We start from the raw sequence: 13,459 nt of genomic DNA on the forward strand, positions 1-13,459 counted from the left end.
GACATTCAAAAACAAAACAAAAACAAATCAGTGACCAATATAGCCACCTTTCTTTGCAAGGACACTCAAAAGCCTGCCATCCATGGATTCTGTCAGTGTTTTGATCTGTTCACCATCAACATTGCGTGCAGCAGCAACCACAGCCTCCCAGACACTGTTCAGAGAGGTGTACTGTTTTCCCTCCTTGTAAATCTCACATTTGATGATGGACCACAGGTTCTCAATGGGGTTCAGATCAGGTGAACAAGGAGGCCATGTCATTAGATTTTCTTCTTTTATACCCTTTCTTGCCAGCCACGCTGTGGAGTACTTGGACGCGTGTGATGGAGCATTGTCCTGCATGAAAATCATGTTTTTCTTGAAGGATGCAGACTTCTTCCTGTACCACTGCTTGAAGAAGGTGTCTTCCAGAAACTGGCAGTAGGACTGGGAGTTGAGCTTGACTCCATCCTCAACCCGAAAAGGCCCCACAAGCTCATCTTTGATGATACCAGCCCAAACCAGTACTCCACCTCCACCTTGCTGGCGTCTGAGTCGGACTGGAGCTCTCTGCCCTTTACCAATCCAGCCACGGGCCCATCCATCTGGCCCATCAAGACTCACTCTCATTTCATCAGTCCATAAAACCTTAGAAAAATCAGTCTTGAGATATTTCTTGGCCCAGTCTTGACGTTTCAGCTTGTGTGTCTTGTTCAGTGGTGGTCGTCTTTCAGCCTTTCTTACCTTGGCCATGTCTGTGAGTATTGCACACCTTGTGCTTTTGGGCACTCCAGTGATGTTGCAGCTCTGAAATATGGCCAAACTGGTGGCAAGTGGCATCTTGGCAGCTGCACGCTTGACTTTTCTCAGTTCATGGGCAGTTATTTTGCGCCTTGGTTTTTCCACACGCTTCTTGCGACCCTGTTGACTATTTTGAATGAAATGCTTGATTGTTCGATGATCACGCTTCAGAAGCTTTGCAATTTTAAGAGTGCTGCATCCCTCTGCAAGATATCTCACTATTTTTGACTTTTCTGAGCCTGTCAAGTCCTTCTTTTGACCCATTTTGCCAAAGGAAAGGAAGTTGCCTAATAATTATGCACACCTAATATAGGGTGTTGATGTCATTATACCACACCCCTTCTCATTACAGAGATGCACATCACCTAATATGCTTAATTGATAGTAGGCTTTCGAGCCTATACAGCTTGGAGTAAGACAACATGCATAAAGAGGATGATGTGGTCAAAATACTCATTTGCCTAATAATTCTGCACGCAGTGTATTTTATTCAGAATAGAACATAAATCACGGAACAAAAGTTTAAACTGAGAAAATGTACCATTTTAAGGGAAAAATATGTTGAATCAGAATTTCATGGTGTCAACAAATCCCCAAAAAGTTGGGACAAGGCCATTTTCACCACTGTGTGGCATCTCCCCTTCTTCTTACAAGACTCAACAGACGTCTGGGGACCGAGGAGACCAGTTTCTCAAGTTTAGAAATAGGAGTGCTCTCCCATTCTTGTCTAATACAAGCCTCTAACTGTTCAATCGTCTTGGGCCTTCTTTGTTGCACCTTCCTCTTTATGATGCGCCAAATGTTCTCTATTGGTGAAAGATCTGGGCTGCAGACTGGCCATTTCAGTACCCGGACCCTTCTCCTACGCAGCCATGATGTTGTGATTGATGGAGAATGTGGTCTGGCATTATCTTGTTGAAAAATGCAGGGTCTTCCCTGAAAGAGATGACGTCTGGATGGGAGCAGATGTTGTTCTAGAACCTGAATATATTTTTCTGCATTGATGGTGCCTTTCCAGACATGCAAGCTGCCCATGCCACACGCACTCATGCAACCCCATACCATCAGAGATGCAGGTTTCTGAACTGAGCGTTGATAACAACTTGGGTTGTCCTTGTCCTCTTTGGTCCGGATGACATGGCGTCCCAGATTTCCAAAAAGAACTTCGAATCGTGACTCGTCTGACCACAGAACAGTCTTCCATTTTGCCACACTCCATTTTAAATGATCCCTGGCCCAGTGAAAACGCCTGAGCTTGTGGATCTTGCTTAGAAATGGCTTCTTCTTTGCACTGTAGAGTTTCAGCTGGCAACGGCGGATGGCACGGTGGATTGTGTTCACTGACAATGGTTTCTGGAAGTATTCCTGAGCCCATTCTGTGATTTCCTTTACAGTAGCATTCCTGTTTGTGGTGCAGTGTCGTTTAAGGGCCTGGAGATCACGGGCATCCAGTATGGTTTTACGGCCTTGACCCTTACGCACAGAGATTGTTCCAGATTCTCTGAATCTTCGGATGATGTTATGCACAGTTGATGATGATAGATGCAAAGTCTTTGCAATTTTTCGCTGGGTAACACCTTTCTGATATTGCTCCACTATCTTTCTGCGCAACATTGTGGGAATTGGTGATCCTCTACCCATCTTGGCTTCTGAGAGACACTGCCACTCTGAGAAGCTCTTTTTATACCCAATCATGTTGCCAATTGACCTAATTAGTGTTAATTGGTCTTCCAGCTCTTTGTTATGCTCAAATTTACTTTTTCCAGCCTCTTATTGCTACTTGTCCCAACTTTTTTGGGATTTGTTGACACCGTGAAAATTGGAATCAACGTATTTTTCCTTTAAAATGATACATTTCCTCGGATTAAACGTTTGATCTGTCATCTACGTTCTATTACAAATAAAATATTGACATTTGCCATCTCCACATCATTGCATTCAGTTTTTATTCACAATTTGTTTAGTGTCCCAACTTTTTTGGAATCCGGTTTGTATTTGAAACCATTATTTTCTTTTCTGGAACATATGGCCAAAACATATGAAAATACACAACCAAATATAATAAACATTTGCAGACACCCCCAGCTCCGGGTACTGAACAAAACCAAAGTAGAGAGAATATGGTGCTTCAAGAAGTAAATATACAGTGTGGTTGCAGAACACATACTGTAATATAGACTTCTCTGAGCTGCCGGTGCATGCTTATGCTTGTGGTTGAACCCTTTGACATCTCGAGGAACACAGCGCTCACTCTGTTTTTCGCTGTACAGTCCTTAGAGTGAATGTGGGCGACTGCATGACAAATCTTGAAAGGCACCAGCCCATGTACTGCACATGAAAGGGGTATTTCCAGAATCGGCACTAATAACCTGTCCTCCTTTCCTCCTCCAGCAGTGAAGGGGAACATTAATGGAGCGACAGTCCAGCATGTGCACTGCTGCTCCTTTCAACTCCCTGGGAATTTTAGAGATAGACAGACAACCTGAATGATTGGAGCAGCAGCGCACACGCTCGATCACCTCCCCGACAAAGTTCCTTTTCACTGAAGGGGAATGGGGGATAGGAGACACCTGGTTTTGTGATTGTCTGGGGTTCCAGAAGTCAGGGCTCAGTCATTTCTCAGCTATCCAGCAGAATCTGGGAATACCTCCTTAACACCCAAAAGCAACAACCAGCCTGAAGTTTTCCTTAAAGGGAACCTGTCATGTAGAACATGATGTCTGAACTGCAGGCAGCAGGTTATAGAGCAGGAGGAGCTGAGCAGATTGATGTATACGTTTATTAAAGTTTCAGTAAAACTTTTATTTTATTCATTTATATTCCTGCTCAATCTGGGCTTTGGAGTCCAGGAGGCGGTCCTATCAGTGATTGACATCCTGCCCTCTATGGCTGTGTATACAGAGAGAGCTGTCAGTTACTGATAGGACCGCCTCCTCGGTGTCAAAGCTCAAAATGAGCAGGGACTTAAATCAAAGAAATACAAGTTTTATTGTATATATCAATAGGCTTATAGATCTATCTGCTCAGCTCCTCCTGCTCTATAACCCGCTGCCTTCAGCTTAGACACCATGCTCTACCTGACAGGTTCCCTTTATAAGGAATTTGTCATCAGAAAATGGGCTATTGTTTAAATCATGTTTTTATATTTAACATATTTTTAAAGAATTTTTGATGATGTTATTGCAACATTCTGCTACTAGAAGTCGCGCATACTGCGAAGTGCAGAAGTATACTGTCATCATGTCATGTATGCATTCACTGTATTCCTGTAAGCAAAGGTAAGTATAGGCCATATCTCACAGCCACCACTAGATTGGGCTGGTTTCAAACTCTATATAAGGATAGGAGCACAGAGTCAGCACAGATAGTTCAGAGTGTTAATTCCATCTAAACCAGTTCAGTCAGAGATAGTACAGTGTTAGAGGAATCTCAAAGATGTGAAGCTGACACCTTAGCCACCTCTGGACCAGGTACCAGTCAGGGGGAGGCCTGAAGGAGAAAGGAACAACTACCAAAAGCTGACCAGATAATACAGAGGTTTAGTGAAAGTCCGGTAGAAGTAACTTGTCTAAAAGGACTTATGGACTAAAACATCTAAAGAGACACTGGTTTGGCCTCTGGTTATCTGTGCAGCTGTAAGACCTGTACCATCTGAGGAGACCGCATTTCTGTGTAACATCAGCCGGTCCATAACACGTGCGACCTGTCCTGAACTGTTTGCATCTGAAGCTTCAGTAAAGAACTGTTTGCTGTTTACTTTGGACTCATTATTTCCCTACTACATTTGCACCTCAAGATGCTGGTGACATGACCACAGGGACTCTGCCTCGCTCCATAATACATCAACATCAAGGTCACCTCAACTGCCATCAGGAAGGAGAACCTCAGAACCAGAGTGTGCCCCAAAGGGAAGCATCCAGGCACGAGGTGTAGACTTTACTCCTCTGCTCCATTCTTTTCTACCTTGGGATGTGGAGATTCTCACAGTGGGCCAAACTGTAATTTGATATGCTCAGGCAACAGAGGCAACTCCTGAACATGGGTGTCGTAGAGTCCAAAAGTCCTTTTAGACACGTTACCTCTACCAGACTTTCACTACATCTCTCTTTTATATTTATCCTGCTTCTGGTAGTTGTTCCTTTCTCATTCAGTTCTCTTCCTGGCTGTTACCTGGGTCCAGGGGTGGTTAAGGTGTCAGCTTCACATATTTTTTGCTTGCTCTAAAGGTCAGTTCACATGGCTAATTTTCAAAATACACCTGTAAAAAATCAGCTCTGAATCTAAGCATATTTTAAAGGGTTTCTGTCACCTGAAAAATGGGTATTAAGCTGGCTGACATGAGCGATGTGCTAATGTCAGCTGAACATAACTATATTAGTGCCATCTCACTGCCTGCCGCCGTTATTGAGAAAAACTAACTTTTATAATATGCTAATTAGCCTCTAGGAGCAGGGGAGGGGCATTGCACCTGCTCCTAGAGGCTCCGTTTGCCCACCCCTTTTCACGCCCTTCTTCTCTTCCTTGACAGGGCCAGGGCATCGCTGCTCTCCTCGAGCCGGGCGTATCTGCAGTGTAAATCTCGTGCCGTTCAGTATTCGGCGCAGTGAGAAAGTTAGCAGCCGCTGAGCGTCCTTCCCTCACTGCGCCTCCGCCGAAAACTGAACGGCGCGAGATTTACACTGCAGACAGGGCCGGAGGTAGGAGACCAACGATGCCTGCCCCTGTCAATCTAGTGTAGCAGGGCATGGCTAAAAGTAGGAGAACGGGGCCTTTAGGAGCAGGGGCAACACCCCCCCTGCTCCTAGAGGCCAATTAGCCTATTATAAAAGTATTTGTTTCTCAATAACGGCGGCAGGCAGTGAGATGGCACTAATATAGTTAAGTTCAGCTGGCATTAGCACATCGCTAAAGTCAGCCAGCTTAATACCCATTTTTCAGAAACCCTTTAAGCCTCAAAATTACGCTAGTTTTTTTACGCATTTTTTGTAAAGCGTTTTTCAGGCATATTTTTGACTTTATTATGGTACTTTTCCCTACAAGCGTTTTTTGGTGCTTTTTGTGGTGCATTTGTGTCTCAAATGGTGCGTTTTTTCTGCTTCCCATTAAAAAGGTTATCCAATATCATAAACAGCCCCGCATGTGCCGGGCCCCTCATAGGGAATATACTTACCCCGCTCCCTGTGCCGCTCCTGGTCCCCGCACCGCTGCTGCTTCTTCCTTTACACGAATGAAAACATCCGGTGTTTGGGGGGCAGCCAATGGCAGGCAGGGACGAGCCTCCCTCGTGTCACCCGCGATGCTAGGGAGGCTCGTCTCCGTCCCCACCTGCCACAGGGAGATGCAGCAGCAGCGGTGCGGGGACCAGGAGCGGCGCACGGAGCGGGGTAAGTATGTTCCCTGTGAGGGGATCGGCACATGTCGGGCTGTTTATGATATTAAATAACCCCTTTAATTTAAAAATTTGCGCTGATTCTGCTTCTTCTTTACACGTATAAAAAAAAAGCAAGTGCTGCTTCCCACTGAAATGAATGGAAGGCTGTTTTGAGGGTTTTTGGAGCAGATATGGAGCTGAATTTAGGCAGAAATGCTCCAAAATCAGTGCCAAAAAACTGAATGTGAACTGACCCTAACACTGCACTCTGATGCAACTAGTTTAGACTGAATTAACATTCGGAACTATCAGTGCTGACTCTGTGCTCCTCTCCTTATATAGAGGGTGACACCAGCCCCATCTAGTGGTGGCTGTGAGATATGGCTGATAGTTATCATGCGCTCACGGGAATACCCAGCGAATACATACATGACATGATGACAATATACGTCTGCACTTTGCAGTATATGCGACTAGAGATGAGCGAAGTATTAAAAAATTTGATTCGGCTGCTTCGCCGAATTTTACAAAACAAATTACCTTCTTCAGGAAGCACATTTCCTTGTAAGTAGCAGGTGCAATGACAGGGAGCGGGGATTGTGCCGCCCCCCGACATTGTACCCCTCAGATGCCGTGTTTATAGCTGATCGCGGTATCTGATAGTGATAATCAGGTGAGTAATAAAAAACTAAATAAATTAAATCAAAGTGCAAAAATAAATAAAATAAAATCATACCGATCCATTTGCTCGCTCCGGACCGGCTGCCGCCTTCTTGATTGAGGATCTAGCGGGAAATCTCGTGCGGCCTGTGATGACATTATCACGTTGGCTGGTGTGGTGACGTCCTACGTCACCGCCCACGGGATTTCATGCAAGATCTTCAATAAAATGGTGGTGACCGGCCCATTGCGAGAAAATGGATTACATTTTTTCTGGGAAAATCGATTCACTACCACGAAGCACAAGGAAATTCGGTTCGAAGTCCATTTCATTGAAGTCGATCCGCTCAACAATAAACGAGCAGGATTCTGCATTATTTTTTAATTTTACATGTCAATATCTATATTTAAACAAAAACCATAAAATCCTGCACTGGCCACTAAGCATAAAAATAGATGCAACTTCTTGGTCTGTATAGATCATTTTGCCGTAGTTATCTCCTTATCTTTACAGGCAGGATTGGAATGACATATATCACCTCTGTGTATTGATAAGACAGGATCCTCCATTCACAATAGGTGATTGTCAGAGCTTATCTATTATTCCCGTGTACAGTGACCTCTGCACAGGTCACAGAGCCCAGAAGACTCTCCCATGGAGGTCACTGAGGTCCTCTCCTGACCATTGCATCTATGGCCCATGGGGCCGCCGTCATAAAGCAATTTTTTTAATGCTTTGTAAATGCGGTTAAGAACAGATCAGGGAAGATGGCTCAGATCATGAAAAATCAACGTACAGACGATATTGGTGCTATTTACAATAAGCAGTCAATAGGGGGCAGCAGAGTACCTTGTGTTACACCTCAAGTGACTATAGATAAAATGTAAAGACCTGCAATATGAAAGCGTTTCATACAGATGGTCAGTAGGGGGCAGCAGTGTACAGTATTCTCCTTCTTATTTTAGCTCCGCCGGAGGGATGCTTACCTACATCAGTGTTATAGACCTATAGGTCGTAGGAACATGACATGGCCGGTCATGTGTTCGACAGGGGAAGGGACTAAAAGGCTGTTTACAGTCACCATCGCCCGGGTTGGAAAGTAGTCATCTATAAGACCGGAGTCAGTACAGCAAAGCTATGCACATTGTAAGCATACTGGATGCAGTTCGGGTCCACAGGTTCCTATAGGTGACATATACAACTCTGAGCCGTACTGCAGCCGCCTGCATGGACTAGAAGAGAACGCTCAATAACAATATTGAACGGTCGGGAAATAGCACGAAAAATACAGTGTAACCGCAAGGACTTTATTTCCATGCATAAAGTTGAAATTTTACATACTATACATTGCATTACATATTCTGAACTGATATTATACCCTGTATTATACTCCAGAGCTGCACTCACTATTCTGCAGGTGCAGTCACTGTGTACATACATTACTTATCCTGTACTGATCCTGAGTTAAATCCTGTATTATACTCCAGAGCTGCACTCACTATTCTGCTGGTGCAGTCACTGTGTACATACATTACTTATCCTGTACTGATCCTGAGTAACATCCTGTATTATACTCCAGAGCTTCACTCACTATCCTGCTGGTGCAATCACTGTGTACATACATTACTTATCCTGTATTCATCCTGAGTTACATCCTGTATTATACTCTAGAGCTGTACTCACTATTCTGCTGGTGCAGTCACTGTGCACATACATTACTTATCCTGTACTGATCCTGAGTTACATCCTGTATTATACTCCAGAGCTGCACTCACTATTCTGCTGGTGCAGTCACTGTGTACATACATTACATTACTTATCCTGTACTGATCCTGAGTAATATCCTGTATTATACTCCAGAGCTGCACTCACTATTCTGCTGGTGGACTCACTCTGTACATACATTACTTATCCTGTACTGATCTTGAGTTACATCCTGTATTATACTCCAGAGCTGCACTCACTATTCTGCTGGTGCAGTCACTGTGTACATACATTACTTATCCTGTACTGATCCTGAGTTACATCCTGTATTATACTCCAGAGCTGCACTCACTATTCTTCTGGTGCAGTCACTGTGTACCTACATTATTTATCCTGTACTGATCCTGAGTTACATCCTGTATTATACTCCAGAGCTGCACTCACTATTCTGCTGGTGCAGTCACTGTGTACATACATTACTTATCCTGTACTGATCCTGAGTTACATCCTGTATTATACTTCAGAGCTGCACTCACTATTCTGCTGGTGCAGTCACTGTGTACATACATTACTTATCCTGTACTGATCCTGAGTTACATCCTGTATTATACTTCAGAGCTGCACTCACTATTCTGCTGGTGCAGTCACTGTGTACATACATTACTTATCCTGTACTGATCCTGCGTTACATCCTGTATTATACTCCAGAGCTGCACTCACTATTCTGCTGGTGCAGTCACTGTGTACATACATTACTTATCCTGTACTGACCCTGAGTTACATCCTGTATTATACTTCAGAGCTGCACTCACTATTCTGCTGGTGCAGTCACTGTGTACATACATTACTTATCCTGTACTGATCCTGAGTTACATCCTGTATTATACTTCAGAGCTGCACTCACTATTCTGCTGGTGCAGTCACTGTGTACATATGTAGAACACTGTAAATGAATTGACTTGTATATTATATATATGTAGGGGTCATGCTGTTATAACTGAATCTCCTTTCTATTCTTTCAGGAGTAACTCAAGGGAACATCAAGATGAATTCCACCACAGACCCAGAAACTGCTGAACTGCGCCATGCTGTCCAGGTGGTGGTCACTGTGATCTTTAGCTTAATTTTTCTCCTAGGCATGATGGGCAATGGCACTGTCATCTGGATAACAGGGTGCCGCCTTCAAAGAACTATCAACACCGTCTGGTTTTTCAACCTAGCCCTGGCAGATTTCATCTCCACCTTCTTGGTTCTTGTCACCGTGCTTTACCTTCTGCTTGACCTCCATTGGCCATTTGGGCCCATATTATGTAAACTTGTCAACTGCATCTTTGGACTGAGCATCTACGCCAGCATCCTTTTACTAACTGCCATCAGCATTGACCGCTGCATCCTTGTCCTCTTCCCAGTATGGTGCCAAAATTATCGTAATCCCAGGTTGGTAACGGCTGCTTGTTTTGTCATTTGGATTCTTTCCATTGCCTTGGTGCCAGGCTCTTACACTCTTTCAGAAATGTCCACAGAAAGCAACCGAAGTTCTTGCAAGAACCTAGATGTTTTTGAAGACTGGGAGAGGAGAGAAGCTGCAATATTCACTGTCTGCATTTTCCTCTACCAGTTCTTAGTCCCACTGAGTATTATCCTAATTTCTTATGCAATTCTTCTCCTCACACTCCGTAAGAAAAAACTGAACAGAAGCAGTAAGCCACTTCTGGTCGTCACCGGTGTGGTCTTCTCCTTCTTTTTATGTTGGCTTCCCTATCATGCCTTAGCCCTCTCTCGAGTGTTCCTTGGTGGGTTACCACTTTTGGTCAGTCTGGTGGCCGTACCACTCTCCAAATGTTTGGCCATGTTCAACAGTTGTATCAACCCGATACTTTACGTATTTATTGGTCGAGAATTTAAGGACGCCGTGAAGAGGTCCTTGACTCAAGTATTTAAAACTGTTTTCGAGGAAGTCCCACATTAAAGACATTAAAGGTGGAGGATATTAAGAAAACTGGAGATGATGCTCAACTTTATGACTCGTAAGGTGGAAGTTCGTCTGCTTTTGAATACAAAAACCAATGAGCTTCGTGGTAAACATGAAACCACAAAGAGAAGGGACACTTGACCGGACAGTTCGGTACCAATTACAGCTAATGGAAAGTTATTCATGGAAGAGAAGCAAACAAAGTCACTGGCTCCAGGAGGAATCATATGATAATGGTCTATAATGGACACGTTCAGACAGCAGTGTCACATTGTGATGGATGAGAAAATGTAGCAAAGCAGATAAATACATTTATCTCACAAGATAGTAGATCACTTAATGAATGAGAATTTTGGGGGATTTTTCATGATTTTTTAAAAATGTATTTTGCTCTTTGTTCTGTTGCTTGCCAATGTAATGGTTTTGCTTAAGTATTTGTAACTTAACAGACAAATGCATTGGACAGAGGGAGCTCTGAGCACATGCAATAACCTCTGCCGTACCTCCAGTGAGAAGAGCGAGTTGAACCCAGGTTGAAATTTTATGTTTATACAACTAAAAGAAAGTCAACAATAATTTGTTGGCCCACATTAAAGGGGTATTCCGGGATCCAGCAGGTCCCACAAAGCCACCATAATTGCACACAACACACCCAGAGTAGACAGTCTCGAAATCACATGGAATGGCCTCCAGGGAACTCAGTCATGCGATTCTTCTCTTCTGAAAATACAACTTCTGCCAATGTCAAGACTAATGTTGAGTGAATCGAAGTGTCCGAAATGGACTTCGATCTGAATTACAGGGAAAATTTGATTTGCCGCAAAGCCGAATTTCGTCGTGCTTCATAGTAACAAAATAATTTCCCCTGAAATGGGGTTAAAAAAAAAAAATCATACGCACCTCATTTGTTTGAGCGAGAAGAGCCCGCCGCCATCTTGATTGAAGATCCTGCGTGAAATCTTGTGCACGGTGACGTATCATCACCACTCCGGCCGACGTGAGGACATCATCACGTGCCGCGCAAGATTTCGAGGTGGATCTTCAATCAAGGTGGCGGCTGCAGGCTCTTCGCTCTCAAACGGATGAGGTGAGTATGATTTTATTTATTTACTAGTAGAAGGACCCGGCTTCGCACGGGTATATTTCATCTATTTCATTAAATGTTTCTGTATGTCGTTAAAATATATCGACATTATCTCCCCATAACAGTGACCTCTACAGCACCTTTCCCCCATAACAGTGACCTCTACAGCACCTTGCCCCCTTAACAGTGACCTCCACAGCACCTTGCCCCCTTAACAGTGACCTCTACAGCACCTTGCCCCCTTAACAGTGACCTCTACAGCACCTTGCCCCTTTAACAGTGACCTCTACAGCACCTTGCCCCCTTAACAGTGAACTCCACAGCCCCTCACCCCTTAACACTGACCCCCCCTAAGTTCCCTGCCTTCTTTAAAATGTGTCCTCCACAGCATCCCACCCCCTTAACTTTAACCTTCACAGCAGCTTACCCCTTTAACAGTGAGTTCCACAGCACCCCGCCCCTTAACACTGACCTCCATAGCAGGCCGTCACCTTAACTGTGACCTCCACAGCGCCCGCCCCTTTATGAGAGTTACATCAGCCTCTACATCAACGTTGGCTAAGCGTCGCAATCAAAATCATATTAACTGACACATAAGCTGTCTTATACTAAGAATGTCCTTCGTTGCCTATAGCAACCAATCAGAGCTCATATTAATGACCCGTAGCAAAATAGAAGATGAGCTGTGATTGGTTGCTATATGAACCTGATGAATATCCAGGCGATTTGCCACAACAGCCAACAGACAATGGCTCCTGGAGTTTTGGCGGTTAGTTGTAAATTTCCACTCAAAACATAGTCTATGACGTTCCCTGAGTCACAGGAGGCGGCTGTGCAAAATTTCGTGATTGTAAATGCGACGGTGCGGATTCCTTTAGCGGACACTAAGCTTTATATATTAGATTTTTTATTATAGACCTCCATATTAATACAAAGAATCCTCTACTATATGCACGATGATTGCGTATAGACAAAAGGTCCAACTTTTATACATAGAATAAATCCTTAGAAAAAGGACCTCGGCTGAGTACATACAAAGCGTAACTTTTACTTATGATAGTTAAAATAGACGACCCCCATGGTGCTCAAATCACCAGCGAAAATATTAGAAGTAGAAAAGAAGAGAAAAATATAAAAGATGTTCATAGAACAGTAGCCGGTAATATATGGAATAGTCTTACCGATTTGTTCGAATGTAACACAGGTAAGTATCTACCTTACAACCGTCCTAAATATTCATGTGGCGAGCTCCGTATAGATGCTGTGATTGTGCCGGGGACAAAACACTACTTAGTCCTCACATAAATGCCCTAAACAATGGGTTGGGATAGGGGCTGTGTCTGTTACATTCCAACAAATCGGTAAGAATATTCCATATATTACCGGCTACTGTTCTATGAACATCTTTTATATTTTCTCTTCTTTTCTACTTCTAATATTTTCACCGTTGATTTGAGCACCATGGGGGTCTTCTATTTTAACTATCATAAGTAAAAGTTGAGTTTTATATGTACTCAGCCGAGGTCCTTTTTCTAAGGATTTATCCTTAATATTAATGCCAGATGACGTGATCAGTGATGGACGCGGCATCTGAGGGGCACAATCATGGGTAGGCGGCACAATCACCGTTTCCTGTTATTGCACCCACTTCTTACAAAGAAATATGCTTTGTGATGAAGTAATTCATCACAAAGCACTTTTTTGGGGGGGGAAATAAGCAGCCAAATCAAATTTCCAAGAACTTCGCTCAACACAAGTCAAGACCTTTATCAGGTTTCCGGCCGGGGCTGTGGAGGGGACATCGCCAGCTGTGGGCAGAGCCAGAATTATTCCTTTCCCTGGCACATGTGCAAATTCCTGAATTCACTTCATCTGTGCATGCGCCAG

General features: G+C 43.7%; 1 protein-coding gene across 1 annotated transcript in view; it reads left to right on the forward strand.

Annotated features, from left to right (window-relative positions):
* Nucleotides 1-10,636, forward strand: part of LOC120986787 (chemokine-like receptor 1) — a 238,964-nt gene extending 228,328 nt beyond the window's left edge. Inside the window, exon 2 of the mRNA XM_040415493.1 lies at nt 9,539-10,636. Coding sequence (XP_040271427.1) covers nt 9,562-10,485 — 924 coding nt within the window. The 5' untranslated portion in view covers nt 9,539-9,561 and the 3' untranslated portion in view covers nt 10,486-10,636. The remainder of the gene's footprint in view (nt 1-9,538) is intronic.
* The last annotated feature ends 2,823 nt before the right edge of the window (nt 10,637-13,459 follow it).

This window comes from Bufo bufo, chromosome 1 (genome assembly GCF_905171765.1).
Source record: "Bufo bufo chromosome 1, aBufBuf1.1, whole genome shotgun sequence".
Lineage (NCBI taxonomy): Eukaryota > Metazoa > Chordata > Amphibia > Anura > Bufonidae > Bufo > Bufo bufo.